General features: G+C 48.0%; 1 protein-coding gene across 1 annotated transcript in view; it reads left to right on the top strand.

Annotated features, from left to right (window-relative positions):
• LOC8024727 (probable cytochrome P450 301a1, mitochondrial) overlaps window positions 1–19,859 on the top strand; it is a 31,388-nt gene extending 11,529 nt beyond the window's left edge. The window contains exons 3-9 of the mRNA XM_029980422.3: window positions 3,175–3,365; window positions 4,255–4,456; window positions 6,320–6,479; window positions 13,047–13,216; window positions 14,177–14,255; window positions 16,322–16,537; window positions 19,633–19,859. Coding sequence (XP_029836282.2) covers window positions 3,175–3,365; window positions 4,255–4,456; window positions 6,320–6,479; window positions 13,047–13,216; window positions 14,177–14,255; window positions 16,322–16,537; window positions 19,633–19,743 — 1,129 coding nt within the window. The 3' untranslated portion in view covers window positions 19,744–19,859. The remainder of the gene's footprint in view (window positions 1–3,174; window positions 3,366–4,254; window positions 4,457–6,319; window positions 6,480–13,046; window positions 13,217–14,176; window positions 14,256–16,321; window positions 16,538–19,632) is intronic.
• The last annotated feature ends 4,730 nt before the right edge of the window (window positions 19,860–24,589 follow it).

Raw genomic sequence — 24,589 nt, 5'->3', positions numbered from 1 at the left:
TCCTAGACGTCGTTCTTGATGTCGTCATATACGTCGTCCCTCAGGTCGACTTGTCTCTATGCTATAGATGAGCAAGTTAGCCAGTGCAGTACAACCGCTAGCCTGGGGTCTTTAACGTAAACAGGATAACTGGGCGAGTAGGTATGGATTCATAATGGAACAGCGCGAATTTTTGCAAGGACAGAGGAAGGAACTGGACAGGACGAGCGCTGACTAACAACTGAAAGGTTTATTCGCAGGAAACCACGAAGAAAAACATACGACAACACGACTGTCTCATCACGATGGAAATGCGCATGCGCCTCACAAAATTGGGTGCTATCAGTTACACAATGTTATATGCGTCATCCCCGATCTAAAAATTCGGCCTCATTGTCCAGCAAATTCAAGGAAGCCTGACTCACGCAGCCTGACCCCTCCTTCTTTATTCTATGAGTTTCAACATTCTCTCGAGCTTTTTGGTCCCTGTGTTTATACAGAACAACAGCTTTTTCAAGTAACGGTGTCTTTAACGTGCACCACGCAGTAGTGGTACACGACCGCACACCCGGAACGGTGCTCATCCAGATTGAAACGGGCAGGCGTGGGGGATTGAACCCAGGACCCCTGGGTTCTGCAGCGCGAGCATTCGCTCCACGTGCTCCAAGCTGGTGCGCACTAAAGTGTACTCTAGCCCACTCGGTCACTGATCCCATTGAAAACAACTTGTGAGGTAGAGTATTAGCGGCGAGATGTTTTGGTGGCGCCCTCCTGTGGTTTCCTCTCTTGACGTCATTACCTTACGAACGACAAGTTCGACTGTGTTTATAATCAGCATGGTGGAAGCCTGAGATCATTGCGTTCTGAAACCAACACTGTCAACACCGTCAAAATTGAAGTTCTTGCATTACTCTTATTTCTGTCGATGAAGAAACCTTTGCTGACGTCATAGTCAGCATTCAGCCAATCGTGGAAGGCCGACCACAGTGACGCTTTTGATCGCGCACGTCGCCAATAGTAGATCGGAATACATATAAAACCACACGTCATTTCACGGTCTCAATGGTTGCCAGATAACGCTTCTGACAGGTTATATTATCCACTGGTGGTTACAGCCGAGCCTGTTTTAAAGCGGTAGCTTTATAAACCCAACCACGCTCAAGGTCACCTAATCAGGGTGACGTAATGCCCGTGGCTAAAGACCGCAGCCGAAGCGTAAAATGCGATTCACACGCTTGCGTTCAGTCCGACTAAGTGCCAGGGTTGCTATGGCAACAGCTGCGTCGGATCCAATAAAACGGGTAAAAATTGGTTTTGTTGGAGCAGCCGATGCAGCTGTTGCCATAGCAACCCTCGCACTTAATTGGACGCGACGCAAGTGTGTGAATCGCCCATTAGCTCCGCTCGCGTGGGCTCCGGTTGCGTAAGCTTGTAAGCGCCGGTCGCGTAAGCGCCTGCTATGTAAGCTCCGTTTACGTAGGCGCCGGTCGTGTAAGCTCTGAAGCGCCGGTAGCTCAAGCTGACGTGACCTGGCGTCCTTGACGTCGTCCTCGACGTCGTCCTAGAGGTCGTCCTCAAGAATGTCAACGCCGACGTCGTTCTTGACTTCGTCCTCTGAGACGTCGCCCATGAGGTCGTCCTAAAGATCGTCCTTGACGTTGTCCTCGACGTAGACCTAGACATCGCTTTTGAGGTCGTCCTCCTATAGGTCGTCTTCGACGTCGTCCTCGAGTTCGTTATAGAAATCGTCCTAGACGTCGTTCTTGACGTCTTTCTCTAAGACGTTATCCTCAGCGTCGTCCGTGAGACCGCTCATGACGTTGTCCTCCATGAGGTCCTAGACGTCGTCGAAGAGGCTACCCTAGTGGTCGTAATCGACGTCGTTTTAGACGCTGTACTTGACACCGTCCTTTACGTCCTCCTCGGCGTCGTCCTAGACGTCGTTTCTTATCTCGTCCTAGACATCGCTCTTGACGTCCTCCTATACGTCTTCCTAGAGGTCGTCCTTGACGTCGTCCTCGATGTGTGTACGGCATGTTACAACCATGTCATCACCGTACATTTCCTTTCCTAATTTTATTTTTACTAACGATGTTCCTGTAAAGCAACCGCATTTCATCGCCTTTGGTAGAATGAACGAAGCAGCAACAATTTGCGAGACTTTTTATATACAAATTGCGCAACGTCCTTCTTAAAATAGCTACATTCTATTCGGCGCAGATAGAGAAGAAAGGTAGCGGCAGATAGCAGCAGAATTAATATACTTTTCCGGAAAATCCCAGGAGACCTTGCAACGAGGGGAATTGTGGTGCTGTTCGGATGTACGCTCGGGCGCCGGTTCGAACGCTTCGTATATCCTGCAGGTAGCGACACGATTCATTCTTTCTTATAGTTGGGAACTCGGAGCACACCAATACATTTAAGCGAACGCAAAAGAAGGTCATTACATACTTTATTTTGCTTTCATTCAGCCTTCTCTGCGTTCTGAAGCCACCAACTGTTCAAACCAACGTCGACTTCGTCCGATCTGAACGTCACAATGCGTAAAGCAGCCGCTGGGGGCACCACATATTTCCGGAAAGGTCTATTCGAATTCGCCATGTTCTTTGAGTAAAATGTGCTTCGCCGTGCCTGTCGGCTGCAGTTTCATGTAAATGACAGCGTGCATGTATGAATGAACTTTACGTACGAGGTAACCGCGTTTCTTAAGGCAAGCCATTGAAAATAAAATAAAATTTCACTAACTGTGACTCGAACTTCGTCGCCTTTTTTATAAGCTTGTAATTTCGTTCAGTTAGAGTAAATTAATCAGAATATTGGTGACAAATACGCCCATTCACATTATTTTTCTCTCTAGAGCGATGCCGCGTGTCACTATACCCGAGGACAGCTAAGCGTTAGTATTTGTAGGGCTGAAACCAAATAAATATGATGGCAATATCGTTTCTGGAATAAAAAATGAATAATTGATAGGCAGTGACGGTGTACCTCGAAGACATGGGATCGTTAAAATAATTATTGGTGTTTATCTTAGCAACTTCTCGCGAGGAACTGTGTCTGTAACTTAATGCATATGTGGGAAGGTAACTGATTGCACTCCAGTTCAAACAACATTATATATCTTAATTATCGTTTACGTTAACAACTACAGCTCTGCATCGGAGTGACGCGCAGTCCGCTGGCTGCCTCGTGCAGGCAGGGCCAGGAGTGGTACAACGTGCGCTCCAAGACGCAGCCGTACACGCTCCGTCCCCGGACCATCATGTCGTACGTGCCGGGCATGGACAAGATCGCCGAGGACACCCTGCGAGTCCTCGCCCGAGACAGGGACGCCAGGGGAGAGACAGCGGACTGCTACAAACTGCTCTACAAGTGGGCCCTAGAGAGTGAGTGCCTCCCCTGACCACGCAACTGCTCCGCCTAGTTCCGCCAGCCGCGACCCGTCTCCGCCCAACCCGTTTGGAATCCACGCCGACTCGTTGTCTGTAAACTACCGCGTTTGTCCGCAGCAGTCGTGCCGATTTCGCATGCCTAGAACTTTGTAGATTCAAGATTCCGTTTGCTCGACCATGCCGCGCTACCGCCCTTACTTGACCTCAAACACAGGAGCTATTGGATCCTTAAAATACTTCCTTTAATAATAATACTAATCCTTATTTTGACCCAGGAGGGTTGAGCTGTGCCAGAAAGGCAGGGCGCCCGAACCAGTTGGCCTAGTACACCTAAATAAAAAAAGAAAGCAAGAAATCAATAAAAAAATAAGGCTATTTACAAGTTTGCTGTAACGCTTGGACACATTGTCTGCTCGTCTAGGGGCTGTGGCACGATAAGAATAGAAACGTGCGAAGTGTGACTCTGCGCTTGTGTAGTATGTGTAGAGATTGTGGTGCCAAAAAAGACAACCACAGATGCCGGCACCAAAGAGAGACAAACACAGACTCAGTTCTCAACAGGAACACTGCGTGTGCACCTGTTAGTTCAAAAGAACAGCGATAGCAAAAATTATCACAAGCGTAGACACCGTGCCTCATGAGGGACGCAGCGTCTTTGTTCGTCCTTTTCAATTTCCTGCTTTCTAATTTGATACGTTAGACTCGCGACCACTCGCCAACCGAGCTTTTAACAATTTTTCAAGTTTTGGACATTATCACGGGTGCTCTTAAAATTTCAGTAATTATTTAGGAGTTGGCTGCTCTCATTTGCCAAGAAATACTTTCCAGAACACCCCTGGGAAGGAACTGTGTAACGTGTGTCTGTCTGGGCGCTGCCGTTCAGGCGTGGTGTACGCTTCCCTGGACACCCGCGTGGGCTGCCTCAGCGTACCCCTGGACCCGCACTCGGACGGGGCCATGATCCTGAAAGACATGGACGACGTGTTCGCCTGCCTGCAGATCTTCGGCTACCGCTTCCCCTACTTCCGCTACTTCAGGACCCCCAGCTGGAAGAGGTTCGAGTTCGCCATGGACGACTTCACCATGTAAGCGTCCGCACATAAAGCCCGCTGCCCTGGCTCCTTAGCAGACACGTTACAAAAGAATATGGCGTCTGGGACGCGTCTCGGACGTGTGTGTTTAGCGTCCTATGCCGGCCATGCATCGAAAGAGTGGCAACACGTGATGTCACAAAAGCTGGAGCCTCATGCTGACGGATGTCGCGATCCTGGCAGCTGGGCGTAGAATTTCAGAAAAAAAAAAAAAAAAAAATGCGGGAGAACGCAAGTGTCTCTGTCGTCCCAACTCTTGGCTGCCAAAGCTTCTGTTGACTGTCAATCTGGAGGGCGACCTGCAGCAGACCAGACTTCCGCCACATTCACCACCGCTGTTGTGACACTGGTAGGGCATATAGTTAATATAATATTCTAGAGGTAAAGGTATCACGTATTCGGGTCGCTTGATAACGGCTGGGCATAGACGCGGACATCTGTGATTCCAGATGGTACTAGCTAGTCCCGATGGGCCTATATCACTGGCGGCGCCTTAAAATGCAGAAATAAGCAACACTGCCTGTAAGGTATGTACCTAGTTCTAGGTTACACACGGGAATCGAGAATTGAAAAAAAATTAAGTTGACAAGCACTCGAGCAACTTCAACTCGTAGCGGCAAAACGAACACGCCTAACCTTTCGTCTGCTTTCTTTTTCTGCTCCTCTGTCGCTTTTTGTATTTTTTTTTCCTCGTGACCTCCGATCTCAGCGTTTAGGATTTGCAGCGTTCTGCTCCCGTTTTAAACCCTCTGCCGCTAGGATCGCGGTCGGCGACAGCATAGCACTTGTAAGACGTCATTAGGCTGAATTGATGGGGCCTCTTTTTAGGACGCGGTAAATACACTAGTCGGACGCGCGTTTCAGGCACCGCACAAAAGAGTGTGCATTTACTGTTCCTCGCCCGAGAAGAAAGTGAGTATGTTACTGGCTTGTCATACTCAGGTTTCAGGAACAGCAACGGGAAGCGTTTTCCCGTTGCTATCCTAGATAAAGTAAACTGGAGGTTGATGTAACTCTAAAAAGGCTGATAGGGCGTAGAAATACCGTAGCAAGAGGAAAAATGGTCATCCCAATCCTTAGTGAGAACAATTATATGAATGAGCCTAGTAAACACACAAGAACTCATAAGATGGCATTAGAACTCATATGCAACTGATATATAATCAATTTCTATTCATCGTAGAAAGCATATAAAAAATGTTTGTCTTTTCAATTCGAATCTCGTTGATTCAATAATTTTACTAGTTTTCGACTTTGCAGGGAGCAATTCTTATTAAAAACAGGATAGAGCTGGTGCACTAAAATATGAGAGCGGCTACACTGTCTCTATACCTTTTGGAGGGCCTCTCCCAGTTCATTCATTTGGCACGACTTAACCACGATGAAAATACAGCACGGATATGGTTGAAGGCAAGGTTGGAATGTAGAGGTTACTTAGAAACAATAAAAAAAAGTGACTGGCTGCTTTTTTTTGACTCCGTCAAATAGTGAGTGAAGCACGTTGATCGGGCATGACCTGCTGCTAAGTACCACCCGGATGACTCCAAGGCACAATTGTCCGCTCAGTAGAAGACAAGGGCTGCGGATTAGGTCATTCTTAGGGAATTTCGGACCCGCCACATGCGGCAGGCAAAGACGCTGAAGATCCACGAGAGCAAAGCGACAAACGCGTGCGTCTTGACGCCGTAGCGTGCTAGCGTCACACTCGTTGGAAGACGCTACACTGGTGGCGACGCTGACGCGAGCCGCTGCGTGGATCCATTAACGATCACCTTTGGGACAGAAAAGCGCAGATGGTATTGGTCCGCTTGCGGTTGTCATTTATTTCACCTGGACGTCCGCCGTGCGGTCCCGCAGCCGCCTGTTCAAGCACATCGAGGCCGCCGCCGAGCGACTCAAGACCCGGACGGAGGACCGGGAGTACACGATCCTCGAGTACCTCCTGGCCGAGAAGAAGCTCGAGTTCGGCGAGATCCTGGCCTTCATGAGCGACTTCATCCTCGGAGGAGCCGACACGGTACGCGACTGATATGCGACCACTCAGTGGGCGGCTGGCACATGTGCATAGAAGGAGCGGCAGTGCTGTGACCACGGTGGAAGAGGAGAGAGGGGTCGGAACAAAACCGGAAAGGGGGCAGAAATATCCCTTGGGCTTCGCTCATTTCACGGCAGGGCAACAGTCGGTTTAGAGCCCTCGCGTCGGCGCGGTCGCACGCTGCGCAGCCTCGAACACGTGCGCGCAAATACTGACGGTTCCTCGAGCCCTTGGCCATGTGGTGCATCTCACGGCGTTTGCCAGAAATGCGAGCGAACCTTCGACACACTAGTTCCAAGGCGAGGCGGCTCTGTTCAGACAACCGTCTTCCACCGTGGCGTGCGACCGAGCCCAAATTCCCGTGAAGGACGGCAAAACTGCACACGTGAACAAAGAAAAGAAGAAGAAAAGGTATGGCTGTTGTTTTTTTGTTATAACGAAGCAAATCCTAGGTAGAAATGTGCGCCTCACGACTTTGCGCAGTGACATGGCAGTGACAACATGGAGCGCGCTCTTCGAGCGCGAAAATTGTCCAATATAAGGTCAAACATATACGAGGTGTGATCAGAAATTTCCGGGGCTGATTTTGTAGCGTAAAACGAAAATGCAGCAAAGTGATCCCCGCGCAGCCGTCGAAGGCAGGGAAATTCTTGCGTCATTATGCCAAAGGACGTCTCTCTTTGAACATTGGGAACTGCGCTGCGCGAGTTTGTTTGACCGCGTGCTCGAGCATAATGATGATCTCTCCATAGTCTGCAAACTAAAGCGAGAGCGAACATCAATTTTACGTCAAACTCTGCCAATCTAAGTCAGAGACCTCTCAGATGATTTAGAAGGCTTATGTCAAAAGGTAGTGAGGTGTGCGAGGTGTTTTGGGTGGCACTCGCGCCTCAAGAATGGCAGAACGTCACTGAAGAAGAGTTCGGATAAGGTCGCACCACAGGTCTTCGTCTTCCAGCGATGTTCTCCTTTCCTGAAGTGCGACTGCCACTTAAAACACTTCGCAAAATTCACTAATGTTTAACACAAGCCTGCTGAATCACTTCAAAGTGCTCTGTTTCATGTTTGCCGAGTTTGACGCAGAATTGATGTTCATTCTCGCTTTGGCTTGCAGTGCATGATTGAATCGCCATTGTGCTCGTGCACGTTGTCCAGAGTGACACTGTTTGGTCACAATGACACACGAAGGTACCTTCCCTCGACAAAAGCGCGTGCATCACTGTGCTGGCCTCTGTTCTAGCGCTACAGAGTCAGTCCCGAAACTTTTTTTATCACACCTCGTATGGGGAAGACTAACCGGTTTTGCGCACGTGCGAACATGGTCAAATAGTTCCACATTCTTCTTTTAAAGGAGCCACCCGTAGATATTTAACCTACTGAAATCACTACCCCCCTTTTACAAAACCGTAATTGCGATTTATGGTCAGCGAACACCATCGGCGTATCTTGAAATAGCGCGGAACCATGTTTAACATTTCGCGCAATTTCGGATTAGTTTTCCGGAGATGTGTTCCGAGTACAGCTCTGTGTTCTGGTATCCTTTAGAACCTTCGATACTAGGGAGTTTTAGTAATGCATGTAGGAGCAAACGCAAGCATTGTGCGTCTGCGTTAGCGTTGCGTGCTCCACACTGCGCATGCCTCATACGCACGCAACGCAGCGAGCTACGCGCACACTCCGCGTGCACCCTTCTCGTTGCTCTTGTCGCGCTGTCCACGCGCGACGAGGGCACTTTGCACGAAGACAGCTAGATGACGCTGCAAACGCGCGCTTGCTTCTTTGTCAGACCTTAACTCTGAATGTAGAAGTATATGATGCTGGCTGGAAGGGGAACCGGGGGACTGTGACGGGCAGGAGCGAAGGTCGGCACAGATTTGCGATGAAAACGGCTCCCCTGCGAACTGCAGTGCCCCCTGGCGGTGACGAAGATTTTCATCGCAACTTGCGCCCCTCTCTTACATGGCGCGCATACGTTGCCTTGTGAGACTACATTTCCTTTGTCGACTACATAAATTGCGCACGTTTCACCAATTAAACAGGCCGTGCGCCTAAAATTCCGCGATGAAAGTTTTGGGGACCGCTAGGGGCGCTGCGCCCAGTAAGCGAGTCAGCGGTCCCCAAAATTTTAAAAGAGCCCATATTACAGAGATTTTTCAACTGCTCGATAGGGGTCACGTGATTTATAAGGCGTATTTGCAATACCCTTGCAATATGAGCTACGAGGAGCTGACGAAAGGGTTGACCGTAAGCATAGTGTCCTCCTTTCCTGCTGCTTTCCCCCTTTTTATCGCTACTCGCGACCCTGTCTCTCACTGCACGCGTAAGGCGCCCGTCACACTTCCCCTTCAAGCCACCATAAGTATACTGTTAAAAGGCTTGGGCGTACATTTTTAAGCTTTGCTAGGAGGAGCTAACGTCTCTACGATAACGCTATGCGAATTGGTGACAAGTCCCTCTCCCCCGCCCTCCTCCCCTCGCTCCTCTCGTCTGCTTGCGCGCGGTCCGCCATGTTCTTCCTAACTCACCCAGCAGGGCTGTGTACGAAATCTTGCGAGTTACCCCGGCGGGTCATGTCACGTGACAATCTAGATAGAGAAACGCTGGACGCAGGTAGGTTTTTGAACGCCAAGGTACCAAACCGTTTCTCGAACGTGGGTCCAGTCAAATTTGCCGTGTTCTTCCTAACCGGAAACGGAACGCGGGCACGGACCAATGCGAGACCTCGTCGACACATCCATCGCCGTCGCTAGTTAGCAAAGCGTTTATGAAGGGACTTTAGGTGGAGCAAGCCAACGCCCGGTTAGAAAAGTTCAGCACCATTCATCCATCCATGCATGCGCGTTTGCGTTTTACTGAATTTAAAGTGCTGGTTTGGTGCGCTCCGCAGCGTTCCGATGAGAGCTTGCGTGCGGCGTACACAGTGCTAGTGCAAGGGTCTTTACGCTATTCTAAAAATCTTCTGCTGTTTACGCAGTGTGCCTTTTGTCTAGGAACTTAAATGTATGCACTTCCGGCGAGCGATTGACTGAACACAAGCAGACTTGTACCGTACGCATTACAAGTAATCAAATTACTTGTAATCGATTACTTTTTGGAGTAATTTTGTAATCAGTTGATTACTTTTATTAGGCAGTAATCACAAGAGTAATCTGATTACTTTTTGAAGTAATAAATTTACTTGTAACCGTTACAATTCGTCCACGGGACCCCCGCCCCCCCCCCCCCCCCCCCCCCCCCCGGCACACGCCTTCTTTTTTTTATGAAATGACAACAATAAAATTTGCTTTTTTTTTTTTTCCGAACGGAAAAATGAAAGATTTTTGCGGAGCTGTAGGAAACGACGTCAATCTCTTTCTATGTACAGTTTCTGTGGAATGTCCATTTTTTTCTTTTTTCGAGCTGGGACTGGGCCAGGGAAGCCACAGTGCGTGACAAAGGCCATTCAGGGCGAAAATTGAGGAAGCAGAATGTAGCTTTGTAAGTCCTTCGTTCAAACTAGCCCCCTCACGCACACACACACAGAAATAAAAAAATAAATAAAAAAAAATCCTGCTTAGGGTACCTACTCGCAGCCCGTAGGAGAACCAGAATCGAAGAATGCCTTTAAGCGGATGCAAAATATAACAAAGCCAGTTGAAATATTTCCCCATTTCCCCTACGTGGTCTTTGTGACAAGCAAGATTTTGAGTTGAGAAGTGGTTGGGGCGATCTCTTCCGCTAATGGATACTACGTATTATCCGTTTCAAATCCTGGAGCTGCTGCTCTTTTGTATAACATGCGAGCTCATCCGCACGTGAATAATAAAATGAGCGATGCAAACTTTGAGCGACAACCCTTGCCCAAGCTTAACAAGATCTAGAACCCCCTCCGCTTCCCCCCCCCCCAACCCACGCACACACACACACACACACTGGCGAACGCCCAAATCATTAGACGTCTTCAAACGAATTCTATGCTTGTGTCCGCATTGTGAAGGTGCAACGACCACGAAGAGGGTGCCAGTTTTTCTTATTCAATACTTGTGCAAATGTGAAATATAGGTTGGAAGTAGTTCATTGTTATGAGCGCTAAAGATGTGTCTTCACACAATAAAGTAATCGGAAAAGTAACGATTACTCCTTTAAGTAATGTCCAATTACTTTTGCCGTCGAGTAATCAAGTAGTCTAATCGAATACTTTTTAGCCAAGAGTAATAGTAATTGTAATCGATTACTTTTTTTTAGTAACGTGTACAAGACTGAACACAAGTGGGCGCGGAACGTGACGTCACCGTCGACTGTGGCGTACCATCTCCGTAACGTTCCCCCTGATTCCGTGAAGTCCAGATTTTAATGCAAAAGCATTAACTGCCCCATAGAGCGAGCAGATGTCATCAGCTTTGAAGCCGCGCCAAGCGGCACCTAAACTCCTTTCACTAAGTGAGGCCGCAATCTGATGGCTCCCAGCTATGAAGCCGCACGAAAAGCCTAGCCAAACGGCACCTAATTTCCCCGCTCCCAATGGAGCGCAGTGAAGCCGAATTCTGATGGATTTTGGCTTCGGTCCCATTGGCTGGCGTGCGTCATAGTGTCAAGGAACGAGGCTCCCATTGGCCGCTGCGTGTCAGTTTCAGAGTGGGCCACCCCATGGCGCTGCGTGCCCGCGCCGCGTTAGCGCCGCCAGCGCAACGGTAGAAGGAGTCGGCTGGCGCGCTTGGGCAGGCTGCCAGCGCGCGGAAAAGGAGTCCGCTCTGCAGAGAGCGGCGGCACGGCCGATGTCAGCACAGCGCGGTCACTTTACGAGGACGCGCTCAAGAACGACATTCATGCTTTCGCATTCACAACTCATAAGTGCTTAGGTGTACCTCGAGCCTGCTTTTTAAGCACTTCGTGATTTATTTTCTTTTTTTTTTAACATGGGTTATTATATGAATTGCAAACAGTTTTTGAACGCGGCTTATTATACGTGCATACCATACAGTGTGACACAAGCACATTAGAAAATGCTAATAATGTGCCAAAAAATTATTTGTGAATCCATTACACGCGCCTAGATTGATCAAGCAATAAAGCTGCAAAATTATGCAGAAGATTAAAGTTGAATATAATAAATAAATAAATGCACCAATTTTTTGTTTTATCAATTGAGGTAATTGTAATTTTTGTCTTTCTCTGTGCTGCGCTACAGTATAAAATGCATAGTCGACGACTGGCATAAATTGCTCATTCGATTGCCTCGATCCTCGTTTTCAAGTGCCGTCTACAGCTTCGAATAATGAGCATAAGACACATAGGCTGCAAATTAAGCAACGCAGAGACGCGGAAAAAGACTCGAAGGCAAACAAATCGCAGCGCTGCCAAGCTTATTAGTCGGGTCTAGAAGAGTCATGTCCCTCGCGTTGCTAGCTTCGGTTTATTTGAGTTCTGTTGCACGTCAGGTAATTGCCGGAAACAATCGAAAATGCACGATACAAAAAAAAAGGAAAAAAGAACTCCCCCCCCCCCCCCCCCCTTCCCTTTCTGGTAGCAGAGCGGAAGCCCATGCATCCCAAGAAAGTTTTAGCTTCTCCGGTGCCGATCGACAGCCGGAAGGAAAATCCAAACAAAACCACAAAGGTATAAACCTTTTCCGCAAGGGCGCCGCCATCTTGAAATGTCGTCACTTCCAGTATGGGCGAAAAAATTGTTTTGCCGTCGCCACGCCAACTTAAGACATTTAGGATATAAGCGTAACCGCCACACATTCTCGTTTTGGCTCCCCTCTATTTTTTTACTTGTAACAGCTGTTAAAACATTTTATCATTTTTTTGTCGCCCATACCGGATACGCCTATTTGGTGGCTGGGGACGGGAGTACACGAAAAAGGTCTATAGTTCCAGGTGGTAGAGCGAACTTGACACAGCCTAAAAGAATCCCCAGAGTCCCATCCAACGTTTCTGCGAGGAAGAACTTTTTCGAGATTTAGCTGCTTAGCGCAAAGGACGCCGAGTATTGACACTGCGTGCTTCCAGGAGGTTAAACCTATCAGCGAAAAAAAAAAAAAACGCAAAAAAATAGAATGAAAAAACGATTTCATAATTTTCCCTCGGAGAGTAGTCGCTCCGAAGACAGTGCATAAAAGAATTGACAGCGACCCTTATCTTGAAAAGTGCTGCTCGCAATGCAATATTTGAGAAGGAATTTTTTTTTTAATTGTTTAGAAGACATTACACGGTCGGGGAGTGACGAAGGCCACATATCGCTTCTTCATTTCCAACATCATCCTCTACATCACCACCGTGAACTACGGGGAGTATCGCCAGTTGAAACTTCTAGGAGACATGAAACATACACCTTATCCGGTGAGCATATGAAAGCAGATGGCGCAGATCCATAGAGCATTGGGCTGCTGACCGAGAAATCCTAGGTTTGATGAGTATATATTGCATTAATTCGAAGCAAGTACTTTGTATTGCCGCTCCAAACCGGCTGTGCCATGGGGCCGGACGCATTTCTGGCAGGAGTGTTATAACCCGTAAGGGGGGCATTTGACGCTTTAAAAGGCATAACCTGGCGGGCTACGCCTCGCAGACGTCGGCCACGGCCACGTTCTGCCTGTACCACCTGGCGCGGAACCCCGAGGCCCAGGAGCGAGCCCGGCAGGAAGTCTTCGACGTGGTCGGGAACAAGCCCCGAACTCTGGAGCCCGAGCACCTGAGCCACCTGCCCTTCCTCAAGGCCTGCGTCAAGGAGGCGTTGCGGTGAGGCGCCCAGCCCCCCTGAGAGGGATCTGGGAATGGCGCGGGTCGACGCCATGGCGCATCAAAAACTAGCTCACAAACCAAACAGCGTTGTCCCACGGCTCCCACAAAACGTCTAAAGGCTCCAACTTTATCATTAGGTTTTGACAGGAGGCTAGTCTAGGAAGATCGGTGGATCAAGTTCATTGATTCTAATTGAATAATGGACGAACTACCCGTTCGCAAACCGGCAGAAAGGTCTGCCGTTCGAAAATGTTCAAGTAATCTGAAAAGTAACGGTTAGTTTCTCAAGTAATGGTGAGTTATTTTTGTAATCAAGTAATCTAAATGGATCCTTTTTATCTAAGAGTAATTGTAATCCAGTATTTTTTTCGAGTAACGTGTACAAGATTGCATACAGTGAAAGGAGTCTTCTATTTCGCTATTGGGACGTCCGAGTAAAGGCTCCACCTGAGTCAGCGTCTACCAGTGCCGGGGGAGGGGAAACACGGCCAACAACCGCGCACATGGAGCGCGTAATTAAATGTAACACAGTCCCCGTTAAAACGAAAAATGCCACGTAGATCTCAAATACATTACCCTTTGGAAGCAATACATGTAGTTTGGGCATTGGGATCGTTTATACTGCAAAAATTCAGTCCTCGCATAAAATTTGGCGAGACTGATTTCACGCTTGCAATTCACAAAATGCCGTATTTTCTAGAAAATACGGTATTCTGTGATCCTGGGCTGTATATATAGTCCGGGTTCTTTAGGGCGCATCACGCGGTTACTCGACCACGTGCGGGTACGCTGCCCATCCACGCGAGAAACGGAATGTCAAGTGCCAGCTTCGTACCTCAAAGGATGGCACAGTTGTCCCGGCTTCCAAGGGGTACCTATTTTCCCCGAGGATGCGTGCAAGCAGGCGCTGAAATACGGAACCTGTCCTCTCCCTGATGGCGTCTTTGTGCCTTGCAGCCTCAACCCAACACTTTCCGGCGTGTTCCGAAAACTCGACCACGACGTCACCTTGTCCGGATATCTCGTGCCTGCGGGGGTGAGTTCTTCCCTTTTCGTCCGCATGTTGATGGCGCCGGCGCACGCGTAGGGGGAGACAGCGGGTTCCTTTGTTTCGATGGCCATTCTGTCTGATAATAACGTTGCGTTAGGACTCATCTGGAGGATCGAGTTGTCCGATTGGTCAATGTCGGCCATAAAACAAAAAAAAAAACAAAAAACGCATGTCAAACGTTTAGGCGGGAGCTCTGAATAGATGGCGATTTGTGCAGGCCCGTGTTGCCCGGTCCTGTTCGAGTGGTAAGCCCTAGGGTCCCTGAATAGCGACATCTTTTCTCTCTTCCTCTTTCGCTCAAACTCTTTCTACTTCTTTTTTTTTTTTTTTTTTTTTTTTTTTATACTTGTGCGTTTACGGTACGCCGACTGGGTCATTCCAAGAAGCTAGCAGACTCCCTACCTATACTTGGTTTTAACTTGAATGTGAGCATATCAAAGGCTAAAAGCAACGAGGTGGAGGGGCTTAGAGCGATAAACTGGCAGCTAAATGTAACCCCCCGATTGGCCGCCACCATGTTGCACATTTTTGACCACTAGACACGTGACCTAATAGTTTTACGTCTAGATTTTAACGAAGTCCCGCCGCACATTGCTTATTGACCTTCAATAACAGCAGCGACGAGATAAGTTAGGTTTTGTTCGTTTTAAGTCCAAAATGTTTTTTTTACGACAAGAGCTCAAATGAAAGCAAATCTTTATTTCCAGAAAACTGGAGGGATCGCCACACAAAAAGTTGTTAGAAAAACAACTTGACTGGGTCTGGGATCCCTTTACATTAGCAGCAGCTTTGACGCTGAAAAACATATGTTATATATATATATGAAAAAAAAAAATTCACAGCAAAAACATGCAATTTAAAATCCCACTACGCGAAGCTACAGACTGTACAACCGGAGGTCTTTTTTGTTTAACGTGTATATGTTTATGTTGTTTGTGATATACTTGTTTAATAAGCATGGTTGTGCGAGATTGAGGAAGCACATATGTTTCTGTACGTCGTGTTAACATTGCTTTTGTTCATTTTGAGTCATGAAATAATGTAACAAAAAATCTACAAATGCCTCTGATGAAAACCGAGTCGCACAGAGTAAACGGTATTCGTACATTCATGCTCGCAACAGGAAGTAATTTAAATTTTGTAAAAAAGGTTCTTAGTGGTCTGTATACGAAACATCCGCAATATAGCGTACTTTTTTTTTTTGTTCAGTAGTTGTGCATTTAGAAGATTAATTTTTGTCGTTGTAGCCGCCCACACGAGATGGCAATAGTTTAAATGAGACTGAAATAGAGCGGGCAGCTTCGCAATTCCTCCGCTAGAGCGAAGTTTTTTTGCGGTATTCGGTCAAACATTTGCCAAAGTTTTTCGAGCCAAGAAAGAAAGAATAGGAAATATACGAAAAAATAGTCAGAGTGCAGGCGAGCTGGTGTAAGTTGAACATGATTGTAAACCTGAGACTGGGGCAGAAAAGAGAACACAACAGAAGGTAGAAAAAGAGGAGGCAACGTCTCAAACTCAGCTGCAAAGTTTATTTCGAACACGCTTTATACACCCCATCTCCAACGCCGTATCTACAAAAAAAAAAAAAAAAAATACACACATGACAAGAGGACAAGAGAAGGTTTACCCAAGTGTCATTGTCCTATTGTCATGTGTGTATTTTTTTTTTTTTTTTTTTGTAGAGACAACGTTGGAGATGGGGTATATAAAGCGTGTTCGAAATAAACTTTGCAGCTGAGTTTGAGACGTTGCCTCCTCTTTTATTACCTTCTGTTGGGTTCTCTTCTCTACCCCAGTCTCAGGTTTACAATCATGTTCAAGGAAATATACGGGACCGCCAAGTGTCCCGCGGCTAGCCGATACTTGGCATCGTTACCTCGTCGTAAGAGATGGTACACGGTCCTAAAAAGTCACAAGTGTCTGAGCGGGCATTTCGAAAGCCCTCGATTACGACGGGATTCTCTGAACATTCGGTGGCCCCCGTCCTTGCAACCGACCGATCCATCGGGTCGTACGACGTCGGACGATGGCGACGCAATGGTCTCGCGCAGACGCCGCTGTTCACCGAGAACTACGTGGCCAGCCGGCTGGAGGAGAACTTCACCCGCGCCGACCAGTTTCTGCCGGAGCGCTGGCTCAAGCGGGACGACGAAGGCCGCCAGGACTGGGTCCTGCACCCGTTCGCCTCCCTTCCTTTCAGCTTCGGGCCCCGCATGTGCCTCGGCAGGCGGATGGCCGAGCTCGAGGTCTGGATCATGCTCGTCAAGGTGAGCACACTGAGTACCGCCGAGAAGTCAAGGCCTGCGCGTGACGCCATCGTTAGTGGATCCCGCCCCCAATACACGCTGAGACGATGTCCGCCTTGGCATCGCCGCCTGTTAGAGTTACGCTCCTCGTGAAATAATACGAGGTGCGCCGTGGCGATGCTGACGCGAGCGGTGCTGCAGAGATCCACCCGTGATGACGTATCGCGCAGGCCGTCTAGGTGCCAGGGTGCGCGCCCCAGGGAGCCCCGACGCTTTCAACCAGCCGCGTTTCTGAAAGCTCCGAACCGTGCGGTTGGTTCGGTGCGCATACGGCGGCTGAACCCTTTAATGCGCAGTGTCTGGTAGCGTTCATGAGACGAGCATCACGTTACGGAACAGCGTCAGGAAAAAACAAAGTCACATGGTTGCCATGCCATTTTAAATTATTCGTGTTCATTAGTACACTGACGATCGCCGCACCCAATACATGATTCCGGAAAAAAGCTAGTTTTTTTTTATTTATTTATTCCGGGTCTTTGTTGTGTCACCAGCGGTATATGGTTATGTTCCGTCATTTGAGAAAATATTCTTCTTTCGTGTTCTAACGCAAAATATTATGGCTGGCACCTAACCATATCGGGTGATGTGCCGGCAACGGAAGTCAACAGACCGACTGCCAGCCGAACACTGACGAAGCGCTCGTGTCTTCACTGATTGGACACCATGTGCCAGCCGAACTAGAGGTGTCGCGAACTTTTGTCGAACCAGATTTTTAGGTCGGAACTTTCGGGGTTCGACTGCTTTAACCAATTCGACTTTGTGGACAGTGTGGCCAGACCATGATACAAGCATGTTTAGATTTGGAGTTTTTTTTTTTTTTTTCATGCAAAGGGTTATTTTAATTTTATGAACAGTTGCAATTAAAAGGAACTAATTCTAATCACTGAAGAAGATAATAACTTATTTTTTTTGTACTGTATTAACTGAAATAACCAATCAATGCTGCCCTTAATTCATCCCTTAATTCATCCCTTAGCCATCACCATCCAATCCGAAGCCGACTAGCCAGCCTGTCGCGCATGCACATAGCAGTCGAACCTGAGTCGGACTTTTGTCGAACTTTTCACAAGAAGTTCGAAAAAGTCGAACCTGGTCGAACTCGAACCTCGACCGGTTCGCGACACCCCTCGGCCGAACCTCTTCCTGGAGTAAAACATCACGTGTTCAGGCACACAGCGGTGTACTCCAGAAACGAGCGCGCTCCAGGCTTTCCAGAGAAAGAGTGCAAAGAAATCGGAAGAAAACAAAACAAAACAAAAAGTGTTGAGACTACTTTGCCGCAGCGCGTTGAATGTTTAGTTCTCTTTTGCCGCGAGCTGGCGCTCTGTCTTCTGCGCCTGAAGGCCCAATTTCGTTTGAGAGCGGTGCGTTTTACTCAGTTGTGGTTGCGAGAAACCAGGACATCCTTGCTTCTAATGTCGCTTGCTAAGATGTTTCCTTGAATTGGGTTCCACGCTTCATACGCAGCACAGATGCGCCGGTGACTAGCTTTGGTTTCTCGACGCAACGCAGTCAAACGTACTCAAACGCTATCAAACGCAACTGTATACGTAGGGGCCTTCACACTCCAACAGGCTCTGAGAAAGTCGCATTTACACTGCAACCGCAGAAGATGACACCCACAAGAAAGACATCCACGGTGCGCTCACGCGCTTACCTTGCACGACACAGGGCAGCTTCGAGCCATCCACTCTCGTCATGGGTACACAGTTTCTCCACACTTAAGGGCCGGTTCACACATACAGCGGAACGCTCAGTTAGCGCTTCATGAGCGCTAACTACACGACCGGCGTGCGGTCGTGTATCACTACTGCGTGGTGCACGTTAAAGACCCCAGGCTAGCGGTTGTACTGCACTGGCTAAATTGCTCATCTACAGCGTGTGACTCGTCGCAACTTTAAATGGCTGACCAACTACACGCTGTATAAATATCCCCACAACCCCAATTATTATTACTGAGCGCTGGAAGCAGCACTCACTGTGGGCACAGACTTGCGCGTGACGTAGCGCTCGGTTAGCGCTCCACTATAGGCGCTCCAGTAGACGCTCGTTAGCGCTTCAGTAGCGCTTCAGTATGGCGCACTCGGTTAGCGCTTCAGCAGCGCAGTGTAAGCGCTCTCAAGCTTCTTGTGCCGTGCTTGCTGCTGCGGAAGAGCACGTGCACGGCGATTCCGTTGTTGTTTTTCCTTTGGTATTGAAAGAAGAGGAAGTAAAACAGCCGCCCTCCAAGCAAAGGGTCGGGCAGACGATCCAGAGTCATGGATGCGGAGCGACCTCATCGCTTTCTATTCGATATGCGTGACCCTGGTTTCAAAGACACGCAGTTAAAAAATAATCACCTTCGTAAGTGTTCTGTGTGTCTCGGTCCCTCAGCCTATGAACAAGGTTCGCCGGGTACCCATCGGTATCTCGTGGCGAAAGATTTCGCGCACCGAGAAGGCTCTTCTGGGCGTTAAGTCGTCCACACACATATGCACTAATTGCGTATGTAAGAGCATTTGTCGCATTTCTATTTTGAGCGGCCCACATGTCCTCCATGGTACTGTTGATGCACACGCAACCACATGAACCGGAACCGCAGTGCACGCGCTAATCCGCAGCAATAACCGCCGTACAAGAAGCGCTAACAAGACGCTACTGAAGCGCTAACAAGGCGCTACAAAAGCCACGCGCTATATTAGAAATAAGTCACGCGCTAGGAAGTGCCACATGAGCGCTCTTTGGAGCGCTCACGTAGCGCTAACTTAGCGCTCCGCTGTATGTGGGAACAGGCTTTAACACATCATATTCTGTGTACCACTGCCTTTGCCACACTAGTACGGCAAAGGGGCGCCTTTTTTTCCGGTATGTCTCGGACACATACATTTTTCAACTTGAACGTAGTGATTTGTTCATAACATCTCGATCGAATTCCTTTTAGTCATTTTTTTTATCTCTCCTTTTTTTTGTTCAGCGGGAGTCTTGTAAAGTCGTATTCGTCGTTATTGAATGTTTCAGCATGTACTCTGTAACACATTAATTTACCACTCCTCCATACTTTTTTTTGTTTTCTACAGCTGTTGTTGAAATACAGAATCGAGTACCACTACGAGGACATCGGTGTTCAGGGCAAGTTGGCCAATGCACCAGACAAGCCAGCGAGGTACCGCTTCGTTGACCTGCACTGACCGCTGTTCTCCTTTCGCCACCGATGCTTTAGCCAACGGCATACGGTCGTTATACCTCCTGCACGGTCGTCTGGATATACAGTGGCCACAATAAAACTTGCACGATTTATTTGTGATATGGCACACGCCGCATCGTCCATGGCTTTCTTCGTGGGTACTTTTAGGTAGTGGGAATTGGAACTCGGTCGACACTCCCCTACTCTCTCATTCCGATCGCTTCAACTTTGTGGCACACCAGATCACGGTGGAAGAGGAGGCTTCTACCTTCCGAAGCATGGAAGTATTTGTGTAAACAATAATGAAAACAACTTTTGGCCTTTCCATTCCGGTGAAGAAGGAAGACCAGCGAAGATGTACTATGGTGGGAATGAAGTAATGGCCAGCCGCAAGTCGGCAAGCCAGAGTGGAAAGGCTGGAAAGGTTGCCGGCCATCTATGAACGACGGCGGCAACCAGACAATCGGCAAACACAGCACTTCGGGCAGCTACCGCCATCTATGAGCGACGGCGGCAAGCAGACAACCGGTAATCCGGTTGTCTTGTTACCGCCGTTGCTTATAGATGGCGGTAGCTGTCTAGAGTGTTGTGTTGATATTTCTTTGCTGTTGGACACGATCATGGGGAAGCTAGCCCTTAACAGCTCCGCTGTAAAAATGTAAGAAAGCTGCACATTGAAAGCTCACACGTAGATAGGGAAAAAAGATACGAAAAAATATACAAAGAGTGCGCGAATTTTAAACACGGGTGGACTTGAGCTAATGATTACAAAAGTGTTACGATAGACAGAAAGGCCAGATGGATATATCCACAAAGTAATAGAATGGAAAAAAATAATGGTCTAAACATCACTTGCGTTACCTCGGCGGCTACTAGATGTCCAGTAGCCTTGTAATCAGGAACCTTCCCTCTTGCGTATTGGCACAAGGGAACGGCTGAACTCCGAAAACGGTTCGACTCACAGTACCCTCATTCTGGAATATAACTAAGAAGTGCATTTGTGGAAACAATGCAAAAGAACGGCTTAACTTTTGGAAAAGACCAAGTTCCTCCACCCTCCACCTGGAACATAACATACAAGTACATTCGTCGAAGCAATAAGAAACAAACGTAAAAAAAGCTGCACATAAGAAGCTCGCATATAAAGAGACGAAAAAGTAAGAAAACAGAGAAAGTATACGATAGCAGTGCACGGATTCTAAACACGAGTAGATCAAAGCTTGACAACTAAACTGTAACAATAAAAAAGGGGAAAAAGTACCGACTTACAGGAAAAAATGAGAAGAGGGGGGGGGGGGGGGTGACCAGTCCCGCGTTAAACCGCGGTACAATCACGTCGAAGACGTTGGGCATCGGTGCCGCGTTCACGCACCGTGGGGTTCTGACGGCGGGCAGAAACTCGGGGAGAGACGAGAGGGGCCGTCAGAATGCCGAGCTCTGGTTGGAAGGATTAGGGGGTAGACGTGAAGCTTGTCTCCACTGCATTCGTCGAACTCGCTGGAATGCGAAAGCCAAATGCCAGACGCTGGCGTTCAGCGTTCTAACGCGTTGAGAAGTGCAGAGAAGGCAGAGCTGCATATTTGTCTCCACAAGAGAGGATGAGACGAGAGCGCGCGTGGACTCTCAGTATGTCTCCCCACGAATTCTTCCAACCAGAGCTCGGTGTTCTGACGTCCAGGCGCGCTTTCGTCCTCTTCCCAGTTTCTGCCCAAATAGATCGTCTTTGTGGATTTCAATTTGTGTCCTGTAACAGTGTTGACGACAATAATTTAAACATTAAACCGACTGCCGTTGTAACCTTTATTGTATAGGTAACTCCGGTAACCTTATAGGTTACCGAGTTAAGCTTAGGGTGTTAATAAAGAAAGGACTAATTATGTTAACGCTCCTTGATGTTTTTATTGGCGAATGCCGCGCCACCTCATTGGCTGCGAGAATAAGAGGCTCGGGGTTCGCCACGCTCTTTAACACTTGCTGCGATCGATCTAGCTGAACCTCCTGCACCGGTGCAGAAAAGTGTAGGGCGGTGTGCTACCGGTAGTATCTCAATACACCAGGCAACGTTACTAAAACACTCAGTTGGGAAATACACCCTTCAGACCCGGACCGCTCGCGTCCACCAAGACCAAACTAAATACGATAACAGCGCTAACCTTTGGCGACTAGACAAAACATGAACGTTCATTGTTATTACTACTACAAAATGGCACGGCGAGACGCCACCGGCCATTGCGCGACTCGACCTGAACCGATACGGGCAGGCGTGCAGTTCCCGGAGTGGCCGCTACTGGAGAAATGGGGGCGCTGCCATCGCTATTAGTTCGGTTCTCGAGTACGGATCGAAGCCACTTTTTCAAAGCAGGTTCTATGGCAGTTTCCTAACTTACTTGGTCTAGTACCGTTGACTACACGCACCGGTAGTACACTGCCCTACACTTTTCTGCGCTGGTGCAGGAGGTGCAAGTAAATCGAACGCAGTTATTAACCATCGCAGGTATTAAGTTCGGAAAATAATTTCAATATACTTATAAAACGAAAGCAAAAAATGTGTCGCAAATTGCTAGGCAATTGTGTTGCATACGTGAAACGTTCAAGCATGAGTTTCCAGACGCCTAGGTTCACGCCGCTCTTTATCAAGGTAGTTTAACGCGTACCATGTGTACACTTGATAGTTGTTCCTAGAATGAAGCGGTACTACCGCTAATCGGGCTAATAAACCCGGGGATCTAGCCTTCCATTCTCTCGAGCTCCACTCCCTCAGTGCGCACAGGTGGTCGAGCTCCTCCTCGCCTATCCCTCTGGTCACATGACCTCCCAGTTAACCAATCAGTGTCGAGCACCTCACTCCTCCTCTCTCTCCCCCGTCAGCCATTCAGTGTTGAGCCTCGCGGCCACGCTTTTATCCAGGCTTCACTTTTGTCTGGGCTTCCCGAAATGCCGAACACCTAGCCAAAGAACGTGCCACGTACAAGGAACACCCTGCGTATTTGATGCGACGGCGGTTTTACCACGGCCGGACAGATTGGCGCTGTCACGTTTCTAGATGTTATAGGCCTGTTGCACTCGGCCAGGGGCGTGAGTGCGTCCACAAGACGCGACCATAAAGGCGGTGTTTTAGCGTTCGATCATGCACGAGTCGCGTTCGAGTGCTACGTCTTTCAGCGCATTTTCATGCGCGTAAAAGAAAACTAAATATAATAAACAAAAAAATGCGAAGCTGGCCACAGCATCCTGTCGGAATTCACAAAACTGCATTCCTTTCAGTTGTTTTTTCCACGTTTCTTTTTATAGCGTCTTTCAGCAACGAGAGGGAGCGTAAAAACACGCAACCGAAGCGCGACCTCAAAATTTTCGATTTTGGTAGCGAGGGGCCAAAACTTGAGAGCTACAGACCTACGCCACTGGAAACTGTAGGTCCTTCAACTGTGGGAAAAGGACAGTTGGAGCATTCATTTCCGAGGTTAATAAATACGGACGGTTTCGTTTGGTTCTTGAACCTGCAAAGTTACAACCTGAGGGCCACTGACACCATGGGTCGCCGTTGTTACTAGAATTAACAGTTGCGCTGGTTGGTATTGGCGACGTGCGCGACCGAAAGCGTCGCTTCGGCCTTCCACGATTGGCCCAAAAGCTGACTATGACGTCGGAAAGGGTATACCATCGACGGAAATAAGAGGAATGAAAGAACTTTAATTTCGACGGTGTTGGCAGTGTTGCTTTGAGAGCGCAATGATTTCAGGCTTCCACCATGCTATTTACAAACACCATCGAACTTGTTGTTCGCAAGGTAATGACCTCACAAGGGGGAACCATAGGAGGGCGCCACCAAAACATCTCGCCGCTAATACGTTCATTATGAAAAACCGCGCGAAGAACACAAGGACACAGAAGAGAGAATTACACGCAGGACAAGGCGCTATCCTGTGTGTGATTCTCTCCTCTTGTGTTTTTCGCGCTGTTTTTTATCGGGAACATTTCCGTTGTTAACTACGGAATGCTTTGAGGCGTTCGATTCGAAATGTTCGAACTCCCACTCTGCCGCCTTCCAAGTAAACTTTAACTGGCCACACTTTAAAGTAAAACTAAATAAAAGTATAAGTTCAAGCTTATACCAGTGAAAACTGGAGATCTTTCAACTATAGTAAAAGGACAGCTGAAGCATTCATTTTCGATGATAATGAATACGGATGGTTCTGTTTTTGGCTTTTGAACTCCCGAAGTTGCAATCTGCGTGTGCAATCGTTAACTGCAGGGTGTTTTGAAGCGTTCGACTCAAAATGTCGAACCTTCATTCTGTCGCCTCTCACGATAACGTAACCTGGCCACACTTCATAACATATTGTGAAAAAAACACTCCATCGAAAAAAAAAAAGGGGGATCTGGTCGGCTCTTCACTATTTCCTGGCGATGCAATAAAGCCTTATTATAAGCCTTATTATATAACTAAGCTCTACTACGTGTGCCACTTATAGGACAAGCAGCCTATGTGGAAGACCTACATCATGGCAGCAATGTTCATCAGTCTGTTCGCCGTCAGTGCTTTTTCGGCTCCTCCATGCTCCAGCGCCAGCGCGTCATATCCTGAGCTGATCCCGGTATTCAGAATGTACCAGGACGCTGCTCAGGTAACCAACTTGTGTGTCTTTTTTTTTTTTTTGCTTTCTTAAACGTTTTTGCATGTATACTTTTCCGTAATGCTCTCGGAACACTAGTAATAGGTTTCCCTCAATCCGTCTATCCAATACACAGGGTGTCCCCCCCCCCCCCCCCCCCCCCCCCCCAAAATGTGCAAGCTTTTTTTTGTTTTTTCTTCTTACACCGCTAAAAATAAATTACTTATCTCCGCACAC

This window comes from Ixodes scapularis, unplaced genomic scaffold (genome assembly GCF_016920785.2).
Source record: "Ixodes scapularis isolate PalLabHiFi unplaced genomic scaffold, ASM1692078v2 PGA_scaffold3__209_contigs__length_174095766, whole genome shotgun sequence".
NCBI classification, from domain to species: domain Eukaryota; kingdom Metazoa; phylum Arthropoda; class Arachnida; order Ixodida; family Ixodidae; genus Ixodes; species Ixodes scapularis.
Note: the sequence above shows the minus strand (reverse complement) of the source record. Positions and strands in the feature narration are given on the sequence as shown.